General features: G+C 38.7%; 1 protein-coding gene across 7 annotated transcripts in view; it reads left to right on the top strand.

Moving 5' to 3' along the window:
• The window catches only part of Rfx3 (regulatory factor X3), a 263,116-nt gene that overhangs the window by 223,007 nt on the left and 14,680 nt on the right, over positions 1-25,429 (top strand). For 6 of the 7 annotated variants that reach the window (XM_051146299.1, XM_051146298.1, XM_051146296.1 and 3 more), the window contains 6 exons: positions 240-355; positions 805-959; positions 4,713-4,810; positions 7,079-7,228; positions 12,405-12,613; positions 18,977-19,130. In XM_051146299.1, coding sequence (XP_051002256.1) covers positions 240-355; positions 805-959; positions 4,713-4,810; positions 7,079-7,228; positions 12,405-12,613; positions 18,977-19,130 — 882 coding nt within the window. Of the gene's footprint in view, positions 1-239; positions 356-804; positions 960-4,712; positions 4,811-7,078; positions 7,229-12,404; positions 12,614-18,976; positions 19,131-25,429 lie in introns of those variants that run through there. The other variant, XR_007830654.1, reaches the window with a different exon arrangement.

Here is a 25,429-nt window from a genome sequence, read left to right as displayed (position 1 = left end):
AATCTACAGTGTGGCTTTGGGTGCTTATTGTCTATAGTTACCAGTTGTGTAGTGTCGCGATTCCTAAGGTTCAGTATCTATCCACATGTGGCTAGTGGGAGTCACTGCAAACAAGGTATCAGTCAACACGTATGGGCTGATTTTCTGCCATGTAGGAATCGCGCTGCTAACAGAAACAACTCATGGTAAGAACAAGGGGAAGCCAAGGAAGCATTACGGTTTGCTCATTTTGTTTTTAGGCAATATTGGACGTTGTTGTGAATCTTCAGTTTAGCCTGATAGAAAAGTTGTGGCAAACATTCTGGCGCTATTCTCCCTCTACTCCAACCGACGGCACTACCATTACTGAGTCAAGGTCAGGATCAATACGGTTTCTGATTTATTTTCATGATGAAGTAGATGTGACTGCTAATAAATGAGAGATATGTATACCAGTTGTGAACTTCACCTGATAACACTGAGTAGAGTGATGCTTTGGCCATCCTAGGATTAAAGCACAGACTGCTCTCCTGAGGTTGACGTGTCTACAGCTCCCATAATATAGAGCTGGAGGACTATTATACCTGTGTCCTGCTAGTGGATTGCTGTCCTATCTGCCTTTCAGACCATTAGAACATATTAATGTACGTAGGTAGCTCTGGGGGGATGTTTGTATATGTACATACATATATATCCAGCCATATGACACCAGTGCAATGATGGTATAGTTCTAACCTCAGTAATATTGATAAACTATTTTTAAAGTCCATTTTCTGTTTTATCCTCATTTGCCATCTATTCATTTGCGACATTTATTCACACCAGCAATCTGAGTGAAATAGAAAGTCGACTTCCGAAAGCAAAGCTGATAACTCTGTGCAAACATGAGTCTATCCTGAAATGGATGTGTAACTGTGACCATGGGATGTACCAGGCTTTGGTGGAGATTCTCATCCCCGACGTCCTTAGACCCATTCCTAGTAAGTTAAATGGAGACAACTACGGATGCTCTTGTTCTCATACATACTTCCCAAGACATTTTGGGGATTGGTGTTGCAATCAGGAATGCTCCTAATTTCATTTAAATTTGTCAAATAAAAAACATGCAGCACATATAACAGTGCATGAAAGACGCCTAGAATTACGCTATAGTGAAGGGGAAATTACCTGTTTTCTAGCCTTTCACAATACTTTTTAAAGCTAACCTGCAGCTATGATAACCTTCAACAAACTAATTACAAGACACGGTTAGTTTAGTCAACTATGCAAAATTATTCTACTCAGACTAAAGATCTCTGCACATAGCCAAAAGAATGCTCAAGTCTGTAACTGCAGGCCACTCTCTCTTATGGTTGCTTCTAATTTGAAATGAATTGATTGTGGTTTCCAGTAGAGTTGAATTCCTTTATAAAGGCACATACTCTGTCATCTGTATCACCTGCAGAACAAATTCAGTTTCCATTAACACTAAGGTTTAACCATGATTTTGAGAGGAAAATCTAGTAACTGCACAAGCCTTGTGCCCCACTATGAAGCATGTGAGAAATGCATAAATCACTCAGATCACTTTTTCAGAAACCACGTTGTAGCATACAAAGCTTTCTTCTGTCACTGTAGATGTAAATGCTACTACACACACTGTTAGTGGCAGCTGGATGACTTCATACCCACATCTGGATGAGGCTGACTAGTGACCTTAGCTTTGAAAGAACTGGGACTGTTTCTACTCTGACATTAGTAAAGTAAAGGCAATCTTTTAGCTCGTGACATTGGCAGCTATATACTTTAAAAATGCTATTCACCAATTATTTATTATGTTACTGTGGAAAATATATAAATAGGGTTTAGTAGAAGGAAAGAAGATATTAACCTTTGTATGTTTTTTTTATTTGTAAATACAAAGGAACAGTGAAAGGTATACATTCTTTTATATATCCACTACCTTAAAATAGATGCTTATGCACATTTGCATATTATGCCAATCAATGTACATTAATATATGGGGAAGAAAGTAAAATAAAAACAAAACCAAAAAAACAAAAGAAATCCCACTGGCATTATCTTTACAGTGTATATATTGCTTATGTGTTCCACACTTTCTACACCAGGTTATCTGACTGTAAGGGTTGATAAAAATTGATACTGCCACAGACATTTTCACTGTGTCAATTTCTGCTGGTTTTTTGTTCCAGAATTTGATTTTCCCCCCACTCTCCTGCTCCTTGTGCTCCAAGTGTTAATCTCTAGAGATGTTAAAGGAAGTTGCATAGGCTAGCTCATTAGCTTATGACTTCTGGCTCCCAGCATGCAGTGTCTCTCAGGAGATATACAAGGAGGGATGCCAGTGAGTTCTTGCTTTTTCGAGGCAAGTCAACAGCATCAACGTTCATTAAACAATGCCAAAACCGTGCACTTTTGTCTTTGCATCATAAGAATTTAACAGTTCCCTTATTTAAATCATGCATCTGTTTTAGTTTACTTTAAGCCTTAGAATAATACACTTGCCCTTTGTCTTTTGAAAAATGTGATTAGAAAAATGGTTTATAGTCTGTCAAGGAGTTTGTCTCTACACTCACCAGAAAATGGAATCACTTCATTTCTCTTAAATTACAAGATACATTAATGTACTACTCTACAAAAGAAATTTGGGGAATTCAATTTCCATTTTGCAGTAAGGTTCAACAATGTAATGCTTAAAATACAATGTAGATAGCTCTTGCTGGGTGAGGTGCATTTTAATACAGATCTTGAGCAGGCTGAGGCAGCTCATCGTTGGAATAGATTTTTAAATACCAAACCATCCATTTATGAGTCTTTAGAAGCTGTCAGAGTCAGTCTGCACATTTTGATTTTATATGAATCCCTACAGAGAGAACAAACTTAATTTTATTTTTAAAAATTGTATCTCTTGGCTACTAGTACTTCACTCTACCATTTTCTGTCCAGATGGGATTTCTTTTTTTAGCTAAAAAGTCTGCACATCATACTAATTTAAAGTCAGCCTGAAGCGCCTATAGTCTAAAATACATTCACCCGAAACATGGAAAAAGAAAATTAAGTGTGAATGATTGAATAAGAATTCAACTGGTAACACTGTAAATTGGCAACTGGGAATATAATAAAAGGTGGGCTAGAATATCACTTAGTACAAAAAAGCAAATAGCTAAACTTTTTAATATACACAATGTATCTTTTCATCAAAATTGTCTAGATAAAATAGGGCATGTATGAAATGCTTTTAAAATAACATTAGAATTAGTAGGGTCTTTTCAAATTAAATCATTATATTAATTATAGAACAAATGGAAAATGTGGGTTGCTATATTGAACCTTGAACAAAATTTTACTGAGTTTCAAAAAAGGCTGTTAATTTTTCACTCTTCTCATTTCCATTCATGCCTGCACACCATGATTCTAGAACATAAAACAACAGAAAGATATGTTTTTTCTCTCTCTTCTCTTTCTTGTAAGGTGGGGTGCTCTCGAGGTTTCAAAAGATTGACTCTCAAGAAATTTCAAGTTTAGCTTGGTTAAGAGTCTGCATTCTTTCCTAATCAATAGTTAGGCAATTTAAGTCCTTACCATCCTGTTAAATAAGTTAATACAAAACAAAACAAAAACACTCTGGGTTTTTAAAAATAATTTATTTATTATTGGGCTGTTAAAGTTTATATATTTTTGTAAATAACTTAAATAAGCCAACATCCCCCTAAAACCTTTTTGGCGAAAGTGACAATTAAGAGTGTCAAACTCGTTTGAGCATAGAAAGGAAAGCCTAAGTCTTCAGTCTTGCTGTATATTCCTGGGGCAGCTGGTCTGAGTATCTACCATACAGTATGGAACCTACACAGAGTGTTTTCTGTTGCAGGTGCTTTAAGTATTTACTAAACACCTAAATCTACTCCCCACAGTGCATAGCCCTAGGCATAAAGGAATTAAAATCCCATTGGCTGAAGGACACCCTGAGCATACTCAGTGAGCAGATCCCCACTTGGTACATAGTGAGCAATGATACCTGAAGATGCTTCTGTTCATTGCGTGGCCACTATAAAGGGCTGTCATGGGACCTGTCCCTATCTCAGGCCATAAAAAACTGGGGTTGGCTATTTTGATAATGTCTTAGTAGCATTGCTCCTATGACCCCAATTTTATCACACTGATCTTTTAGATCTACCTACCATGTGAAATTAGAATAGTCATTGGAAATTTTTTGTTCAGATAATTGTAAATTTTACTCTACTTTCAACAAAGATAAATACTCTGATTCATAGGCACTATGGTAAAACGTCAGATAGACAAAAGCAAAACTTTGCACTGTGTTTCATTTTAACTAACAGTATAAAATGAGATTCAGTTTGAGACCAAAATGGGAAATTGATGAAGAAAATTCTCAGTCCTTGATCACAAAACTCTTCAAGAAGTTTTGTCCAAGGTAGAAAGCTCGATAAAATATATTCACAACTGGTATATGTCGCCATAAATAGAACGTGTTGAATGTTTTCATTTTCAACAGGTGTCATCAGTGTCTAAGAACAAAATAGCTTTAAATGCCAAAAGTATTATTTTCAGATGCACTAAGAAATTAGGAATGCTGTTACTTTTTAATTGATGAATGTAATATAAATTCTGCTCTGTGCTATAAAAGTAGCATAAACACATATTTCCCTTTTTCCAGCTTAAAATTTATCATCTTAGGTATCTTTATTGTTCTGCCTTTATTTTTTATCATTCAGGTGCCTTGACCCAAGCCATTCGAAATTTTGCAAAAAGCCTTGAAGGTTGGCTTTCAAATGCCATGAACAATATTCCACAGAGAATGATTCAAACCAAGGTATGGCTATGTTTTCCGTGTGTGTGTGTGTGTAGTGTGTGTGGGGTTACACTTGCTTAAGAAACTATCTCTTCAATAATGTTTTCCTCACAGCTGATCTTTCTATATGTAAGTGACATGGGATATAATTCAAAACTAGCATATGGCTGTTGTGGTTCAGAGCTCTTCCTCATACCTAGAGGATTCTAGGTTCCACATTACCTCATTCTCACACAGCCCATGGCAAGATTGGACAAAGATTAAACTTTCGTCTTGCTGCCAAAAATCACATTTGTGGCCTTTGGTAATATGTCCACCATTAGACTCCCAACAGTGTATCTTTTCCTTGAAAATCAGTTGTATTCCTCAACTAGCTGAAATCCCTCCCCTTCTTAGCACCATCATCACACTGTCTGCCTTAGCACACTGACTGCAACATTGGCCATCATGCTGAGTTTCAGGTGTAATCTGGATGTTTACTGTTGCAGGGCATGATGCCTGCTCTGCTACTATTGCAGGTATGCAGCTGTTTCTATGCTGGGCTCTCAATCAATGAAACAGCTCACCCTGGCTGAGGAAAGAGCCTTCTGGTGAATGGCTGTAGCACTAAAATGCCTGTGTACAAATCTAAGCACCTAAATGTGTTTCTGTCTGATCTGGCACAAGCTACTTAACCCCTTTAAATCATAACACATTGAGATGGAAGTTGATCAATGAAATATATAGGCGACACTTAACCCGGTGCCTGGTGCGTAGTATGTATTCAATGTATATAAACCATAAAAACGGAAAAACACTTTCTCTTCAACTGTATGTGAGTTTGCTCAACTATTCTATCCAGTCCTAATACATCTCACTTTCAAATGAGCCACCTTTACAGTGTCAACTCATTCTATTCAAATAACTTATTGTTGAAATATGTGCTTCTTATGTACCCATAAAACTTAATATAATATGTTCCTATAACTATGTTAAGGCATCTGGCATATTTTGAAAGACGGGAGTCATACTTTCTATGTATCTAGCATTTCTATGAGGTCATGAGAACTAGATATTTATTTAGAGTATTTGTTTTCATTATTGTTGGCACTTTTCAACATAGGTTGCTCATTCAGTGTCTTATCGGAAAACCAGCGTTCACCAGCCAGGGCGATAAAGCTCAGTGGTAGAGCCCTTGACCAGTATGCATAAAGTCCTGCTTCATCATTATAGTGAGAGGGACAAGATTAAAAGAAATAGTTTATGAAAAGGATGTGTGGAATAACAATTTACTTCTAAGCATGCAAACAGTTGAAACAATGATTATGCACCCCACAGCTAGCAATAATGAAAAGTCATCATCAAACCTAGAGGTGAAATAGGTAAAGGCTGAAGCTCATAGCATTGGGGAACTTCCCTCCAAGTTTCTCCAGTTGGAGCCTTAGCAAAGAAAGAGCACAGCTAGTGAGGGGCAAGTACTCCGACCACTGCGGTCATGTTCTTCTGTCTCCTGGCAATGTCCACTCCTGGAAGCTTGAGAGTGACAGAGGAGGCCATGTCATCCAAGGGAGGCTGTCTAGCCACAGGGTTGATGCAGATAAATGGAAAGGAGATTTTTGAAGGGTCGATGGAAATTTCCCACATAGCCCATTTAAAGAAATTTAAATTCTTAAAAAATAGAAAAAGAGTCCTTCTACTTGCTGGTCTAATAAATGTGCTAGTCTTAAAACAAACAAACAAACAAACAAACAAACTTTGAACTCACTTGCTTTACCATCAAAGTCTCCCAACTTGTATACTGAAAGTCGGAAGGATGCATGTGAACATCACTGCTCTGAAAAGTATCTTTGTCCAATTAACAATGATACATCTTTACAGTTTGCTTTTCCAAATAAAAAGAAAAGTTCTTACTTATCTAGTTTCTAGTTGTCCTAAAAAGAGTGGAGGAGTACATTAAAGCAAACATTTTTCTACTTGCTTAAACAATGTAATTTCTTGTTGTGGTTCAGTAATTAACTTCCAAGACTGGCTTAATTATTGCTGCACCCAGATGTCAAAAAATGTAGGAGTTTGTTTTAGTGTTGACCTCCTATACTCAAAACTAATTCTTTGTTTAAGAATCTTAAATGCTATGCAATTTACAAGTAAACTATTACCAAATAAATTTGAAATGTGTCTAAGGAAAGCTGTTAAATTTGACTGAAGTGAAATGAGAGGTTGCAATAGTTTCTTTTGAAATAAAGGGGCAGGTTAGACAAAAGAGAGAAAAATAAAAAGATAGCCCACCCCACTTTGCTTGGATTTCTATAGGTTGCCGCTGTAAGTGCCTTTGCCCAGACTCTGCGAAGATACACATCGCTCAATCACCTGGCCCAGGCAGCCCGTGCCGTGCTTCAGAACACTTCCCAGATCAATCAGATGCTCAGTGACCTCAACCGCGTTGACTTTGCCAATGTCCAGGTACTCTTTTTTTTTTTTTTTTTTTTTTAATTCACTTTACATCCTGGTCATAGCCCCATCCTTCCTCTCCTCCAAGTCCCATCCTCCTTCCCTCCCTCTACTCCCAACCCCCTTCCCAGGCCAATTCCTTGCCCTGTGCGGGGGAGTGTGAAGCAGGGAGCAAGCTGCACACATCTTCCTTTACCTCAGGAGGAGAACGTGAGCATGGATTGGCTCTCCACTAGAACCTGCCCGTTCAACTCAGAAGGCTGCGCATCTTAGAGTTGAGTGTGGAGCGCACCTTAAAGGGGCAGTGTAGACTGGCACTGCCTGGCTGCGGCATTTAATAAGTGCCTGACTGTCTCGCCCTGTCTTCAAATAGACACATGCCCGAGTCTTCCGCACAGGGTGTGTGTTGGAAGAAAGGGAGTCTTATACGGCAAGTATATTTTAACGGGAAAAGTTGGGGGTCGCCTTATATACCCAGTCATCTTATACACTGGAAAAATATGGTAGGTAAATTATACAGCGTGTCTTATAAGAAATTTAATCTCCACATCATGTCTAGTTTTATTATTTAAAATATTACATAATACTATTTGAACATGATTCATTTATAGTACATTTGTTGTGTTCATTGTGACTTTCATGAATTAGGCTCACGTTTCTGATATCTTATTTTTCAGTTTCTTTTCATGTCTCTGTCCCTTTTCCCACCAACTATCTGTATACAAACAGACATATTTGCGTTACACACATGTAGTCATATAACCTTTACAGGAACAGTCTTGTATTTATAAAATGGCATACATACATATGTGAGTAGACTTACATAAAGTCATTTATCAAAAATATTAACCAATCACATCATCTTAAAGTCTATACTTTAATATTTACTTCAAATCTTCATCTTAAGAAGATATGTTTTAAACGTACCTTAAGAAATTCACAGGCAAATAGATGGATCTGGAAAAGATCATCCTGAGTGATGTAGCCCAGACCCAGAAAGACATGCATACTATATACTCACTTATAAGTGGATATTAGCCATGTAATACAGGATAAACATATTACAATCCACAGACCTAAAGGAACTAAGTAACAGGAGGACTGTAGGAAGATGCTTAGTTTTCTTTCAGAAGGGCAAATAGAATAGACACTGGAAACTTTTGAAGAGAGGGAACAGGAAAGGAGCCTACCATAGAGGTCCTCTCCACCCAGCAGGGAATCGAAGCAGTTCCTGAGACCCACAGCCAAACTTCGGGCAGGGCACAGGGAGTCTTATGGAAGAGTTGGGGGATCGAAGGGACCGTAGAGGACAGAAGCTTCACAAGGAGACCAATGGGGGCAACAAATCTATGCCCAGGGGCCCTGGGGAGACTGATGCACCAACCAAGGACCATGCATGGAGAGGACCTAGATTCTCTGCTCAGATGTAGCCGATAGGCAGCTTAGTCTCCATGTGGGTCCCTAGTAAAAGGAGGAGGGGCTGTCTCTGTCATGGACTCTATTGCTTTCTCTTCAATCACTTTCCCCTGGTGGAGTATCATTGCCAGGCCACAGAGGAAAAGGATACAGGCAGTCCTGATGAGACTTGATAGGTTGGGGTCACTTTGTAGGGGAGGAGGGCTCCCCGCCCCCATTCTGAGGACTAGGGGAAGCGGGTAGGAGTGATGAAGGAGGGAGGGTGGAACCAGGGGGAGATGAGGGAGGAAGCTACAATCGGGATGTAAAGTGAATAAATTAAAAAATAAATAAATTTGAATTTAAAAAAAAAAAAGGAAAAGCTGAGGTTAAAAAAAAAAACCTTGAAGTCAGAACAGTAAGACAACTTCAGTTTCCAGATGTTAATTTCAACTCAGAAATTTTTGTAAAGAATAGTTGATATCTGGAAAAGGCATTAACTATTCTCGTTTAACATTTATTTGTGCGTCCTTGATCCTGGCTTCATTATTTTTGTACTGAATTGAGTATGTATACAAATTAGCCCGCTCAATGGTTAGAAACGTCTCTCTTGAGGACATCTTTGTATCTAAATAGTCAACTATGTGTCTACTACTCATCCTTACACAGAGTCTTTGAAACTACTCTATGTCTTCTTCTTTGTCAGCTGTCAAGTTCTTCTGTGTCCATCATGGTGGTCATTAGTACTGGGAACTATACAGTTAAGCATCTGTGTTCCAAGCCATCTTTCCTCTCTTCAGGGCTCATAACATAGCGGTGAGCCATTCTGGTCACCCTGCACTTTACTTCTCTGTACGTTCTAATGAATGCCCAACCTGGCACAATTCCTTTTCACCTTCCATACAAGCTTTGCCAGGCTTCCCCAGTGCACCCTGCTTCCCACATCTTCCTGTCCTTTTCTTGTGATTTGGAACCTGTCCCTGCCTCTTCTAAGATGAATCTCAGTAAGACTGACAATAAAAGGGTAGAATTCTTGCAAACTTTGGTTTGAAACAAGTTCTACATGTTAATATTAGAGCATCCCAAGGGCTTGGACATTCCTGTCAGGATAACCATAAGTCTCCTTTGACTGCTTCATCTTCTCACCAAATGTTCTATTTCAGTTTAGTTGGCTTTCTGTCTCATGTAACTGATAGTCTTGCAATGGCATTATTTCTTAAATTTCTATGTAAATGCATACGTTTTTATCTAAATTATAAATGAAGTAAGTTTGGATGATCTAACCTGATAGCCTAACTACTGAATATGTGGGTTTCTTCACTGAAGATGGATGATTTTTAAGTTCCTTACTATGTACCATGTTGAATATTATTTTTATATAAGTTAAGAACATCTTCAGATGTTTATTTTCAACTTTTTCCATTATGAAATTGAGGAAACTGAATCCTTATCAAAGAGGACTATTTACCGAGTAAGTTCTTGTTAGTGTGAACTCTAAAGGCTGTAGTAAAATGAAATACATTATAAAAGTGTGAAAAGTGGTTTATTGCGCTGTAGTCTTATTCTCCAATTGGGTTTTAGATTATCATCTTTTCTTGGCAAAAATAATTTTCACCTAGGTACTGAGTTTGAATTTTTGGTAAAACGTAAAATTTCTCCATGTGCATCAGTGAGATGTTCTTCCTAGCGGCAGCACAAACAAGAACTCCTTTCCATGCAGCACAGAAGCTTCCACTGGCACAGCCAAAGGCTCTAGAGGTCGAATGCCCCCAACAGTCCATATGTTTAATAGTGCTGTACTGTATATGAAGAAAGACTCAAAAAAAAAAAAAGCTTACATGTTAGTGAGGGTAGGAAACTCTCTCCTGGTGACTATTGTTATGCCTAAGCTGCTCTGGGTAGTCAGGGACTCTTAAGTTGATAACAAAATTTCTGGGAGCCATTTGACACTATTAAAAGATCTTAACGTTCTTATATAAATCTATTATTCAGAAATAAATGAAAATATAAGAAAATGTAGTTAACTACATAGCTAATTCAAGCTTTATACTAGTAAAAATTTAGAACAAATATCTAGCTATATGGAATTGATAATATAAACAATAGTGTATTCATGCAATGAAACAAGTTTATTAGTGAACAGTGAATACAGTTCTATATTTATCTGCCTGGAATGATTGTTATCATTGTTAAGCAGAATATTGAGTATAGTGTATGATATTTATTATATTTATTTTAAATTTATGTTAAAATTGTGTGTGTGCCATAAATGATAAAATATAAATAAATATGAGTAAATGTGTAATGTAAAAGCAAACCTGCAATATGTATGCATAAAAATAGAGCACATATAATGTTTTATATTTGTAAAAAAATTGAATGGTCTGTATTATAGGTATCTTGAACTACTACCCTCATGTTTTTAATTGTTTTTCATTATTTATATTGATATTTTTCTGTGATCACATTTTAACATTTTAAACTATTTACAAGTAGTATTTAAGAGGTAACATCTGAAACCAAAAAAGGATAGACGTTGCTATCATCAGCTGAGATGAGATAGAAAGTGTAAGTTTCACAGTTTTGCCTTCAGAATATCTAAGATTAAATAACCCTTGAATGAGTAAAGTGTGTAGGGTCAGCAGAGATGCTGGAACAGGAAAGATGGGATTACAGATATATTGATTTTAAATTTTCTATTTGCATCAACTTTACCTCTGAGATTACATAGGCTAAACACCACAGACACGGTTTTCATGAAATTATCAATGTAGTCTGTTTTATATTATAAATTTACAGACACTCCTTCAAAGAAACTCATCTTTTAAATATCATAATGAATGCCACTTAAAAATTCTTACTAATTTTCATTTGTCTAATCTAGAACATAGGTAACTGGGGCCCACACTGATCTAATAAATTTCTTGAACTTAGTTTGGCAAGTTAGGGCTTGGGGAAAAAAAAATGCCTTTTGATTGATTATCTATCAAGCAGTATGTTGCCAAATAATTATATTTTGATCTTGGAAAAAATATTTTTTCTTTTAATGTTAAAATACAGCACAGCACTAGAAAAAAAATCATAAAACTTACACAATCAATGAGAAATAACTTTAAAAGTTCCTGTTTTCATTGTTGTTATAAAGCATGAAACTTCCCGACCAGAAGCAGAAGGGAAATTGCAGTAATCAGGTTTCTTGGCAGGTAGCATGTCTACATTTTCTCAAAAGAGATTTTGTTGTTGTTGTTGTTGTTTTCGGTTCTGTGAATTAATTTGCATGTGTTGGTTTGCATTGATGGCCCTTGAGATTTCTGTTCCGAATCTGTAAACTCACACAGCATATGCTTCTACCTAGTACCAGTCAGGGTTTGTTTCCTTTTAATCTTTAGGGACCACTTTTGGCCAATTGAATCTATTTATTCTTCTGACTTACTCTAAATCTTCTAAAACGATTCTAAGATTTTATCTGATGGAGTGGGGAGAACTTTGAAGTAGTGAGAAAACAGAACACTACACGCTGCTGGTTCAGACACCTACCCTTAAGTAACTGTTCTAGCCTCTCACAAGGCCTGGCCAGGGTAGAACACCCAGTCACAGTCAAATAGTACTTCACGTAATAGACAAGCAGAAATGCTAAGCCCGGAAGATAATACAGGCATTGAGTGTTTAACCACCCTTCATGGTCATAATCCATTCACCTCCCTCATGAGGGTTCTCCTTTGTGTTCTGGGATGACACACTCAGTGAGAAGCTGCTGGCTTGAGCTTTCCTTTCTATCTGTGACCTATCCCAGGAGCAGGCTTCCTGGGTGTGCCAGTGTGACGACAACATGGTTCAGAGACTAGAAACAGACTTCAAGATGACCCTTCAGCAGCAGAGCACTCTGGAGCAGTGGGCAGCATGGCTGGACAATGTGATGATGCAGGCGCTGAAGCCCTACGAAGGAAGACCCAGCTTCCCGAAAGCCGCCAGGCAGTTTCTGCTCAAATGGTCTTTCTACAGGTAGCGTCACAATTTCACTAAATTTTCCTCTTTGTGTTCTGCAAATGGGTGTGTGGGCACTCTATGCCTATAAAAAAGAAGTGAACTTAGACGTGGCACACGCAGCTCTACAACTCTGATGCATAGAAACTAAGCAGGAAGTTTATGGAAATGAGCCTCTTTTGCTGGGGAAGGAGACCCTCTTGCTCAAAGCCAAGAAGTTTTTAGGTAATAATTTCTGAGATTCCATCTAAATTAGTGCTTCTCGGCCTGCAGGTCACAACTCCTTTAGGAATTGAATGACACTTCCTTTCTTTTTTTTTTCCCCCCTTGGATTTTTTGAGACAGGGTCTTTCTATGTAGCCTTAGCTGTCCTGGACTCACTGAATGACCCTTTCACAGGGGTCACCTAAGAGCATTGGAAAACACAGATGTTTACATTACAATTCATAACAGTGGCAAAATTACACTTATGGAGTAGCAACAAAAAATAAGCTTTTGGTTGGGGAATCACCACAACGTGAGGAACTGTAGCAAAGGGTCAAAGCTTTAGGAGGGTTGAGAACCACTAGTCTAGATGATGTTTTTTTCAACAGTCAGAAAAGGTCTCTAGTCCTCGCTCGGCTCCTGCCTCATTGAGGTGCCTTGTGGGGCTATGACTACTCTCCTTTTGTTTCCTTTCAGTGGTCCTTAAACTGCAGTCATTAGACCACAATATCCCATCCCCTTAGACACATTATAAATGCTCATCGTTCGGCCGCTCCCCAAGTCTACCTGAGTCAGAATCCATGAGGAAAGGCCTAGCAATCTGAGCTTTGAAAATCCTCTGGGTAATTCCAATTCCCACTCAAAACTACCTAGTTAATGTCTTGATTCTATCAGTTATATTTGTTTTCAAACCTGGCTAAAATCAGAAAGTAGAAAGTATATATGTATACATATGTATGTGTATATATATGTACACACACACACACACACACACACACACACACACACATATATGTTATTTCTAAGCCTTAATTACTTCTGAGACCCTCTGTCTCTACCTTCTGTGGTTAGGAGGCAGGAGGTCAATTGGAGTCAGTCACTTTCTGTCGATTATGATGCATGGCTGGTATCTACTAGGTAGTGACATGCCTTACTGATAAAGAGCCTGTTAGACTGAAATATTTCATATGGAAACACATGGTTCTGTAGACATAGACGCACTCCTAAAGGATAAGGATTTACTAACTATATAACACATGATGGCAAAATTTGAAGGAGCTGTTGGCACCAAGTTTACTGCAGGATTTGAAAGAGCGCTTCTGAGCTGTATTGGTCAGTACTTGAGCCATATTTCTGTAGGATGGAATGGTCAGATGGATTCCTGCATGAAGTCTAAGTCAAGAACCATTTATACTTCTCAGTCCATACGGGTTTCAGGCCCAGGTCAGTGGGAGCACTCTGAATAAAGAAGCAAACACCTATATTTTTACCATAAGATTCAATTTAAATTATTTAGCTTGTCTCCTGAAATAAGAATCCATCTGTTATATAATTCAAAACTCTAATTTGGAAATATTTCATTGGTGGTGGTGGTGGAGGTGGACGTGGTAGTGGTGGTGCTTTTTTTGTTTTGTTTTGTTTTGTTTTGTTTGAGACAGAGTCCCTCTACATAGCCCCAGTTGTCCTAGAACTCACTGTATAGACTAAGCTGATCTTAGACTCATAGAGACCAACCTTGATCTGCCTCCAGAGTGCTGGGATAAAAGGCATATACCACTATGCCTGGCTGAAATATGTTTCTTGATTGCCTGAGTCAAAATTTTATTCATCTGAATTTTCACAGAAAATTATATAAGTGATAAGTGTGCCCATGGCTAGTGGATGAATTAGTTACACTGTCTGACTCTTTGCAAATCTCACATGACCCAAGGCAGAGTGCCATCCTATACAGCAGTGAAAGAAAGATGCTTACCCCTCCCTTTCTATTGTGCTCTGTGTTAGTGGCAGGCTTGCCCTTACTTCTCCCTGTGGGTTTTTTTCCTCTACATTTAGTTGACATCATTTTAGAAATACACCCCTGGAGCCTTTGTCACCACAAAGATCTATTGCAGGAATCCTGAAAAGAAAGAAAATTACTCACTTGTGTATCGTGTTCTCTGCAGATACACAAACCCAGTAGATCATCACTTGCCTGCCCTCTGTCCTCCCTGAGTTGGGGATAATTGGCTTGTTATTATTAGACACTATTATGGTTATTATTTTCATTTCAAAAGGATTTGAAAGCTTACAGTACAGGGCCACCGAGGAAAGAGGCATTCAAGCAGATGTATACCTCCTGCTGGTAGGCAGAGTAATATCTGAACTGCTTTTTACTGAGGCATAAGAAGATGTTGAGTAATGAAAACCCGTGCATAACTCATCAGAGAAGTAGAATTGGAGAGTTTTTTTTTTTATGTTTTTGGCATTGCAAATATAAATTGTAAATTTGCAAAGGATATTATAAATTTGACAGCCACATGGGTAGTTCCTTCATGTTTAGAAATCAGATATTTAATCTAGTAATTTCTAAAATTGCCTTTGCATTGCCTACAGAGACATAGAAACAAACTGACAAAGAATCCGCTCACAGCACTAAATGGCATTGTTGCAAGTATATTCTGCTCTACCAAAGGTTGTCTGCTTACTTAACCTACCTTTCAATTGGCCAACATTGATTCTGGAAAATCCAGAAATGCAAATTGTATGTGGACTATTTCTTTTCTTCTGTGCTTTGTGAATGATACAAGAGAGCATTCCTAATAACTACAGTGAAGGTCATTCGAGCATTCCTAGTGTGGGGGGGTTGGGGGAGTGGTTGCTGCTCATTGTCTAAATTTCTAGAATTAGAATGATACAGGTCAGTGGGCTGACATTTTGATAATTACTGCCACATTCCTTCTACAGAAGTCTCAGGGACACTTGTAGAGACAGTACAGCTTCTTTTCAACTTGTCTCCAGACTAAAATATAGTCTCATAGTGCAGTGGATAACAGGTGTTCTCTTTAACTTGCATGTGTTTAGTTTTTGAATAAGATTAGTCTTGTATTTGAATCTTTGTTAGCTACTTGTCACCCCTGGGGTGTATTTTAAGTATCTACTGCCTTTGTTCAGCAAGATGGATGGAGTTATACATGAGTACTTGACTCTTGCCTTACTTTCAAGAACACTGACTGAGTTCAATGTTATTTGATGTTTGATCATTATGCTACATTGTTTTTCTTTTTTGTATGTAGAAAAATTCTCTGCTTTAATTTTTCCCATGAAGAATATTTACTTTAAATTTTTTCTATATTAATATAAATTATTTGACAAGTGGATAATAATATATCATTGAATGGTAGGGATTTGGCACATAAATGAAGCAATAATACATTTATGCTTTAGTTATCAACATCTAAGGAGTGTTTAAGGCATTCATTGACACACAGAAACCATTACTAGAACTGTTTATTGTAATGAATATACTATTAAATGTAGCATATGCAGAACTGGAGCAATGAACAGTTTTGTTAATATCCAACATATGTTAGGTGCTCTGACCTGCATCATTGGATCCTGAAAGCTTCACTGGGGATGATTGAAATGTGTAATTAGGTAGACTGTACACTCAGATGTAGACACACCAGTAGCCCAAAACTCAGCAATACACACACACACACACACACACACACACACACACACACACACACACACATATATATATATATATATATATATATATATATATATATATATATATATATATCCATCCTGAGGGAGGAAAGGGTCTCTGTGGGGAAACAGATTGGGGAGACATGAACATGAAGTGATCTGGAATGAGGAAGCTGTGGCTAGCATACTTTGCACATTCTGTTTTTAGCTAAAGGTCAATAGTTAGCCAACATTTGTATCCAGAAAGCCTCGCCATTGCCCTGAGCCTGACCCAGGAAGGCCTTGCTATTGCTCTGAGTCCAAGACAAAGAAGGCCTCACCATTCCCCTCACCATGCCCCAGGAAGGCTCTGCCATTACCCCAAGTCCAAGACAAGGAAGACCCTGCCATTACCGTGAGCCTGAGGCATTAGCATCCTTGACAAGGCATGCTCGTGTCATGAATGCTCATTCATACATGAGTACACTTATCCACCGTATCCATAAGGGCTCTCATATCCCAGGGTCTCAGGAGATACCTGAAACCGCCAATATTACTCCACCTAAGTATAACTTCTTGTACATCTTGATGTGAAGCACTTATCACAACCTTCCAAGTAGGACAGCAAAACTAGCACACATGTATTTCCCTTTGTCGCAACTGCACAGATAGAAGACTCACCCTTATCATCATTCTCATCTCAGTGGTCAATTCTTTCTTTCTCTAAAGTCAACATCCTTCACTTTCTTATTTTAAGAAGCTATTCTGCAGTAACTTGGTATACTGACTTGTCAATATCACTGCTCTTGCACTCTGGAACCATTAGGCATCATGAACATGTTGGACAAAACAGCCAAGCTACATCCCAGGTGACAGAAGCCAGAGAGCCGATTTGGCCAGTTTATGCAGAAGGACATGGGGTCTGAAATTTGTTGATGATTTCTGGAATTTTCATTGCATTTTTGCAGTGGCCCAAACCAAGAAAATCAAAGCCATAGATAAAGAGAACTGTTATGTGTTGCTTCATTTGACTCTCAGACCAACTAGCAAGTCTTAAAATGGTTATGTGGCTGTAAGCAAGATTACAGAGGCCACCTGTAAACCCATAGATGGGAAGCTGAGGCAGGAAGATTGCTGAAGATACCACTCTAAGCTATATGATGAGCCTTGGGCCAGCCTGGACTACAGAGTGGGGACCCGGTTTGTCTGGTGTTGTTTGTTTTTTGTTTGTTTCAAAGCATCTTATAAATGGATCTAGCTACACCTGAATAGCTTTACCTTTTCTTCTGTTTATACAATGCTTAAAAAAAAATAAATGAGAAGTCTTCTGTCCTTCATATAATGATTTTCATTCTTTCATAAACGAATTATAAATAGCATTTTCGGTTCTGTGTTATAATAATAATAAATTATAGCTGTTGCATTCTATTCATACGCTGTTTTCATATTCTTTAGTTCATTTTATCCTTGAAGTAACTGTGTAAATTAGCTTAGGACTAAAAATACTGCTTTCACTTTCCCTAGAGAAAACAACCCCAGAGAAATTGCTTATTTGAGGTTAGGAGTCAAGTAGCAAAGAGCCAGCATCAGAACCCAGAGCTTCTGTCTTCAAATGTCAGCTCATGATATGTCACTTGCCAAAGTGAGTGTAAGGAATCTGATGTATTTAAATCTCTGCTTTTAAAAGGTTGAAAATAAAGCAGAAAACAAAAGTAAAGCCTACTTGCTATTCTTTTATTTGCCTGGAATTTTATAATTGGTCATTATAAAATAAAGCTTTCATTGTGACATTTTACCTCTTCCTCCTGAGAATACAATGACAGCTTTAGTATTTATAGAGCAAAAATCTTTAGAAAAAGGCAACTGAAAAAAAAGAGGAAAAAAAAAGGCAACCGAGCAAAACTGATATAAAACACACATGCATAAATACATACGTTATTTCACCATGAGTCACAGATAGCGTGGCTATATTTGAAGTGCCAAACAAGCTCATTAGTCAATAAATCTTTACATACAATTTTATTTGGACTTATTTTTAATGTAACAGAGTTTATTGTTAGTATTCTATCAATATGGCTCATGTTTATATAATATACATTAAAGGTCCATATTTTTTCAGATTAAATTATTTCTTAACTCATCTATACTTGGGATCTCCAGTAGGGAAAAACATCACCTCAATTTAAGTGAAAATCGCCAAGAAACGGGAATCAATATTCACCACATACTCACCTCCGTTTAGACTTCAGGGAACTTTGCTTAGTATTTTTGTATGAACTCTGGCACAAAGTACACTCTCCAGATCATTGTCGTTTAGTGATGACAAAATGTCAGTCATCGTCAATAAAACGTTCACTTTGAGTTGATTGATTTTTCTTATATGAGGGATGAGTTTTCAGCCTTTCCAAAATTGTTTCTACTCAGCTCTGATGCACTTGTGAGCATAACGGAAGGGGCAAGCAGGCCGATAACAACGAAAGGCCTGTTGCGCTTGGCTCTGCGAAGGTCAGGGTCAAGCCTTGGTGAGGAGGACCTCTTTGCCGCCATTGGAACGAGTTGGGCCAAGTGCTTTCAACGATGAATGAGACTGTTCTGTCACGAGTTCTGTGCTATAAAAGCCCATGCTTTCTTTTAGTCTCCCAACTTAACTGCTTTTAAAAGGACTGCTATGCTGAAGTCTAACTTTTGTCACTGACTGTGGCTTCGTCTCTCCCCGCCGCCCGCCAGCTCGATGGTTATTCGGGACCTGACCTTACGCAGCGCGGCCAGCTTTGGCTCCTTCCACCTGATCCGGCTGCTGTATGACGAATACATGTTCTACTTGGTGGAGCACCGCGTCGCGCAGGCCACAGGGGAGACGCCGATAGCAGTGATGGGCGAGGTAAGGCGGCTTCCAGGAACTGGGGTCTGCTGCTCAGTTTTGAGTTACGCTTCTGAGCGATTGACTAAAGCAGCCTCGGCCCTACAAGGGACTGATCGTGTATGTGTTTTTAATGACAGAATGCTAAAGTTGCAGATTCTGTCGTGTCGGTGGAATGTTTTGCTCCATTATATGTACTCACATTAAAAACAAAGTAAAACAGAACAACAACAAAACTAACAAGAAACTTAGAAACACAAGACTTTAAAAAGAAAAGCTATTGAGGAGGGAAATAAGAAAGACCAGTGTCTAGTAAAGCTAAGCCACCCTCACGGCGCCCCCCCAAAACAAAACAAAATAAAAAAACTCAGAGCTTTAAGTAGTTTGTAGCTTCTTTCCCAGCCTTCCAGGACGAAATGAATGGTTTTGCTTCAGAGTGCCTGTGATGGTGGTGACGATGCCTGACACTTCTTCCTGGGTTGCAAGCGTGACACTACAGCCTTTGCACATACTGAAACACTTAACGATTCCTTACAAACCTTTGAGATTAAGTTTTACTTTATCAGTGTGCAGCTAAGGCCAATGCTACAGGAATGCCCAGTGTTGCTGTAGCTAGTAAACACTAGAAACACTTTGCTGTTCACATAGTTTAATCTTCAAGCCCATGCCTCTCATCACTAACACTGTGGAGGTGAATCTTATTTCTAGAATTTCTCGATAATAATAAAAATTGCTTATCTACACCCAGTGTCAGAACGTGGTGATTCTTACAATCATGTGAATGAAAATCAGATAATGTACTGAGCAATAGGTGTGAACCCCTGAGCTCCGGCCCGTTTCATTACATGGACTTGGGGTACCTTATTCCTTGGTGAATTATGCTGGTTCATATAAACATTACAAAATACCCAAAGCAGTAAAGCTATTCGTTTTTTTAAAAGATTTATTTATTTATTACATATACAATGTACTGCCTGCATGTGTGCCTGCATGCCCGAAGAAGGCGCCAGATCTCATTATAGATGGTTGTGAGCCACCATGTGGTTCCTGGGAACTGAATTCAGGACCTCTGGAAGAGCAGTCAGTTCTCTTAACCTCTGAGCCATCTCTCCAGCCCCAAGCTGTTCATTTTTAAGCTGTATATATATGGTTAAGTTTTTTTTTTTTTTTAAGAAAAAGAAGAAAATAGGTTTTGGGGAACTCACTATGTGGGTAGTATGTTTGTTACACAAGGCTGAGGACCTGAGTTCAGAGTGCTAGGACTCATATTAAACACAAACAAAAAGCACACATGGCTATGTGTATCTGTAATCGCAGCACTAGGATGTAAGAAAACAGTTGTCACGGGCTCACTAGCCATCCAGTCCAATGAGCTTTGGGTCAATGAGAAACCCTGCCTCAAAAAGTTAAGGCAGATAGTGTTAGTGGAAAACATCAGATGTTGATCTGGCCTATATATACCCACAGAAACACAGATGCACAGAGAGGAGGCAACAGGAGTTGTTAAATACTGCTAAATTACTATTTAACAAAACAATAAAAGTATAAATAAAGTCATCAAAAATACTTTAAACACCTCTGTAAGTTCTACTGTAAGCCACAAGTCTTTTAATATAAGTAAGATGTATGTCAAACATTTTGTGAGTGTATGAGTGCTTTGCCTGTATGTATGTCTGTGCACCATATACATGCATGGTGCCCAAGGAAGTCAAAAGAATGTGTCAGGTCTCCTGAGACTGGAGTTGTAGGCAGTTGTGAGCTGCCATGTGGGTGCCGAAGTGGAACCCTAAAAGAGCAGCCTGCGCACTTAATGGTTGAGCTATCTCTCCAGCCCTGAATGCTAAATATCTCTAATATCATTTTTATATTCCTCTTTTCTATTAAAAAGCATCTTGGGCAGTTTGACGATATATACGTCTTTGTATAGTTTTGTTTAAGGGATACTGAATAGATACGTGTAAGGTGGAGCAAGAACTGCTGAGCCTTTAAATAATAGGCCAAACAATCTGGATCTTTCTTAAATTTGACCTTCATTACTTTAGCTGTATAGATGTCTTCTTACAAAATGTCCAGTTGGAATGAAAGATTTCTCACCTCAGGGCTCAGGACTTCTGAATGGATCTGTCTTTTAGTGCATTTAGCACCTGGCCACATACCTCTCGTGCTTTGGATCTTTATCAGAATGAACAGGATAGTGAGAACAGTTATTCTTATTGTCACCATGTGGCTTATCCTGCATGGTCCTTGCTTCCCTCACATGACGAAAGGACAAAGACGTGAGCCCATCACACTGTAAAGGCTTTGCCACCTCCTCACCATGAGCCTGCAGCCAGTAGTAGCTCTGCAAAATCCAAGTGAGATACACTATCAACACAGCCACAAAACGTTACAGGCACTCCTAACTACATGAATAGACTTCAAATGAATAAGAAAAATTACAGCGTAATACAAAGATATATTAATAAAATGTGAGTGTAATAAGACATAAATTATCTTCTGTAATATCAGAACTCTAAATGAAATCCTAGTCTGTTTGCCTACTGTACTCTAGCCCAGTTTGTAAGAAAAGCCTTTTCACAATCTATGTTAGTGCACCGTTCAGTCCATGAAGCAAAGCAAGGTTAATTTTCTCTACCTCTAGCACTATCCGTGAGAAGCCTTCTAGCCTTAATCCTACTATTTTATCTAAAATTATTTTATACCTGTGCAAAGGAGAGTGATTGTCAAGAAACAGAAAGCTGCTACCACAACTTACTCCTCCTACCCCACCCCCCCCCCCCCCCCCCCCCACCCCCCACCCCATCTTCCTTGTATAGCACCCTAAACTTACTCTCACTTTGCTGGAATTTCCCTTCCCAAGCACCTGCTAGACATGGTGGAGTACTGATGTCTTTGTGCCCAGCACTTGGGAAGCAGAAGCAGGGAGAACAGGATCAAAGCCAGCCTGATCTGAGTAACAAATTCAACGCCAGCTTCTGCTGCTCTCTTGAGACACTATCTTAATACATAACTCACTCTCTCTCCCTCTCCCTCTCCTTTTTCCCCTTCTTCCTCCCCTCCTTCCCTCCTTCCCTCCCCCCTCCGTGTGTGTGTGTGTGTGTGTGTGTGTGTGTGTGTGTGTGTGTGTGTAGAAACACCAAATTCACAAGCGCCTTCACTCAAGATAGGGACACCATGTCAGACCAGAGTGTATTGAGATCCATAAAATTCACCATTTCCCACAAGTACAGCAACTGCTTTTTAATCATCATTAATAATGTCATTATGAAATCAATAATTGTTGATATTGGTAGCTTATTATTCGCTTAGTTGAATGATGCCCCTGATCTTCCTGCTTGTATTTCTGTTTTGGTAGAGGTCACTATGGTCCTATCTGAGCATCGTTGTTGAATGTCTTTCTGTCTTGACCCATCTCCAAGCACTCACCAAGCCTTCCTAATCTCCAGCTTCTCATAGTGTAGTCCACATTGTCTTATGCAGAAGCAAGACTGATTGAGTTATCCCCAACCAAAAACTCTGCACTATTTACTCTTCTGTTAGTTAAGGAAGAAAAATTCCCCCTTATGCAAGAAGCATCTAAAACCTGGCCCTGGCTCCCGATGAGCCTCTACCTCCCACTTCCCCTTCTCCTCCTGCCAGCCTTTCGTGCCTTTGCAGTACCTCATCTGTTTCACCATTAGACCACTGCGTAAGTGCTGCTTGCTCCCTGGGGCCCTCACTTCGCCTTCTTTGCCCATTCTCATTCCTAGTTCATGGTTTAAATATCAGTTCCTCGGTGAAGCCCAGTTCCATGGTCTATGTTATATGATCTGAGTCTCTTTGGTCTGGACTTTTACAGTTCTAAAGCTTACACAATAGTAATTGCAGGGTTCTGTGTACAGTTCGCATATGTGAAGATATGACGCCTGAAAATAACACAGAACTTTTGAGTCAAAAGAACTGAATTTAGGAGAATCCATGTCTCCCTGTGTTGAAAGGCAGCCTTTCTGTCTCTTAATATTAGTTGATTCACTCACTTAACAACTCTGCTATGATTTGGGTTTGACAGTAAACAAAATAGGTTCTCATTCCATCTTCAGGGAAGCTGCCTTGCAATGGGAGGTGCATACTTACTGAGCAGCCTGTAACTACATAGCTACACATTCTTGGTGCTATGAAAAGGAGGTTAGAATATTAGAAGTGCTTGAAGCAAGGGGCAGTTACTCTTACCTGGGAAGGCCATAAGAGGTTTTCCTGAGGAAATAATGATGAGATGAGGAAAAAAATACTTTAAGAAGTTAGAAAAATTGGAGGCATAGTGTCACTCATCAGAGGCCTGATGAAAAGTGACATGAAACAACTGAGATGGGGATCGTGGCCAGTGAGTGTTCATGGCAGGTTTCTGAGGCTCAAGAAGCAGCAAGGCAGGGTTAACACTGCCAGAGCCCACAGCTTGTGAGAACTGTGGCCACATAGAAGCCAAAGAGTCCAGGTGGAACTGGCCCCCCCTCCCAATATGCTGTGATCACATTGGATGCAGAACCATCTAGTGATTTTTTCCAAGGTCGCATTGCTAAGAAGGCGCGGAATATGCTCTGACATCATATGCCGGAGTGCTGCATTCATTACCTGTCCCATGCTGGGTAGCTTGGTTGCCATTTGTTTTATCTTTATTATTGATTTCTTGGGTGGGGTGGGGTCGGGTAGGATTCAGGTCACTAACTGGGTCTGCAAAAGGAGGAAAACTTAAAAAAAAAAAACACTTAAAAACAATCAGTGTACTTTTTCACTAATAATAGTTCAGTAAATAAATCTTAAAACTAATGTTACATTACTTGAGCACATTAGAGACCAACATGTTTTCTATCAAAAACACTAGTTTGAATGCACTGATATTCAGCAATAATGTTGTCATTTCCGTTGTTTCAGTGCAGGCCACCACATACTAGTCTTCCAGGTAGAAGCCACATCACATCCCTGCAAGTTTCCTCTGAAACATCAGTCTGCTACCTCATTAGTAATCCCTACAATGTCATTTGAAGCATTTGCAATTATAGAGTTATTTTTCTTTTTCCTTTTGTTTGTTTGTTTGGTTGGTTGGTTTTTGGGTTTGTCTACATGATAGAAAACAGAGGTTACTTACAGCCAGAATTCATGTAATTTTCACATGTTTATGTAAGTGTTTTAAGTGTGCCCATAGGCTTTCTGGCAGTGGTGAGATTTTATGAGTGGGCATAAGATAAAGAAGTTATACCTGTCACACACCTGCTAAACCTGGTAAATGAAAATTCCAAAAAATGTAAAGTATTGTCTGCTATCTGACAGGGCAAATTGAGCAGAAAAAATAGCCCTTTTAAAAATTGTTGCTATTTAGAATCTGGAAGTTTGTGGAGTATATGTATAGTCACTTAATGCATACAATTCAGGTTCCTTCATAAAATGTTTCTCTATGGCAAACATTTTATAGCACATACTTAAAATTCATTGTATTTGACTTGTCTTTAATTATAACTATACTCACACATTATTAGTTCTAAACCACCTCTGTAGCCAATATTTCAAAAGAAAAAAATATAAAGTATGGCCAAGGCATGGTGCCATACACCTGTAATATGGGCATTTCAAGGCCAAGGCAAAGATTTGCTAGTTTAAGGATAATCTAGGTTATGATAATAAAATTCTGACTTGAAATATAAACATAGAAACAAAATGATTCTTTAATTGTTCAGTTCCAAACATAAATATGAAAAATAGTAGTACCATCTGGAGAAAATAGTTCCAGGATTCATCAAAGTTAATATATTGAGCATGAAAGAGAGGGAAAAGGCATCAAGCAGAAGAGGAATAGTAAGAATTCAGTGGCCAGGCCTCCTGGTAAGAGTCAGGTGGCAGGTTCCCTTTCGTAGAAGTTCAGCCATGCACATGGCACTGGCACTTAACCTAACATCACCCAAAGGCAGTCAGAGTCAGTGAGCAGACTCTGGAGATATGCCTATGGTCAGCAAGCTTACTTTAAAGCATATTGTAAAACCAGGAATTCTATTACAAATTGAGGTTCTTGCAGGGGAAAACAAATTATCTCTGTATAGCAGTAACTTATGAAATGTACATTATATTTGTGCAAAACAATGTTGTATTTGTCATAAAGCTTACCATCACTTGCTAACATTTTAATTGCAGCCAGATACTGTCATTTTGCCAAGAGATCTGCATTCACACTTACTATTACCCTAAACCTTGCAAAAGATGTATTAGTACCGGCTTTCAGCACTACGGTCAACAGGACTGGAAAGTCACGGGCAGAAATGGCAAGTGCTAAAAACTAACTGGGCAAAATGCTT

The sequence above is a fragment of the Acomys russatus genome, chromosome 5, assembly GCF_903995435.1.
Source record: "Acomys russatus chromosome 5, mAcoRus1.1, whole genome shotgun sequence".
Classification (NCBI taxonomy): Eukaryota; Metazoa; Chordata; class Mammalia; order Rodentia; family Muridae; genus Acomys; species Acomys russatus.
This window is presented reverse-complemented; position numbering and strand designations above follow the sequence as displayed.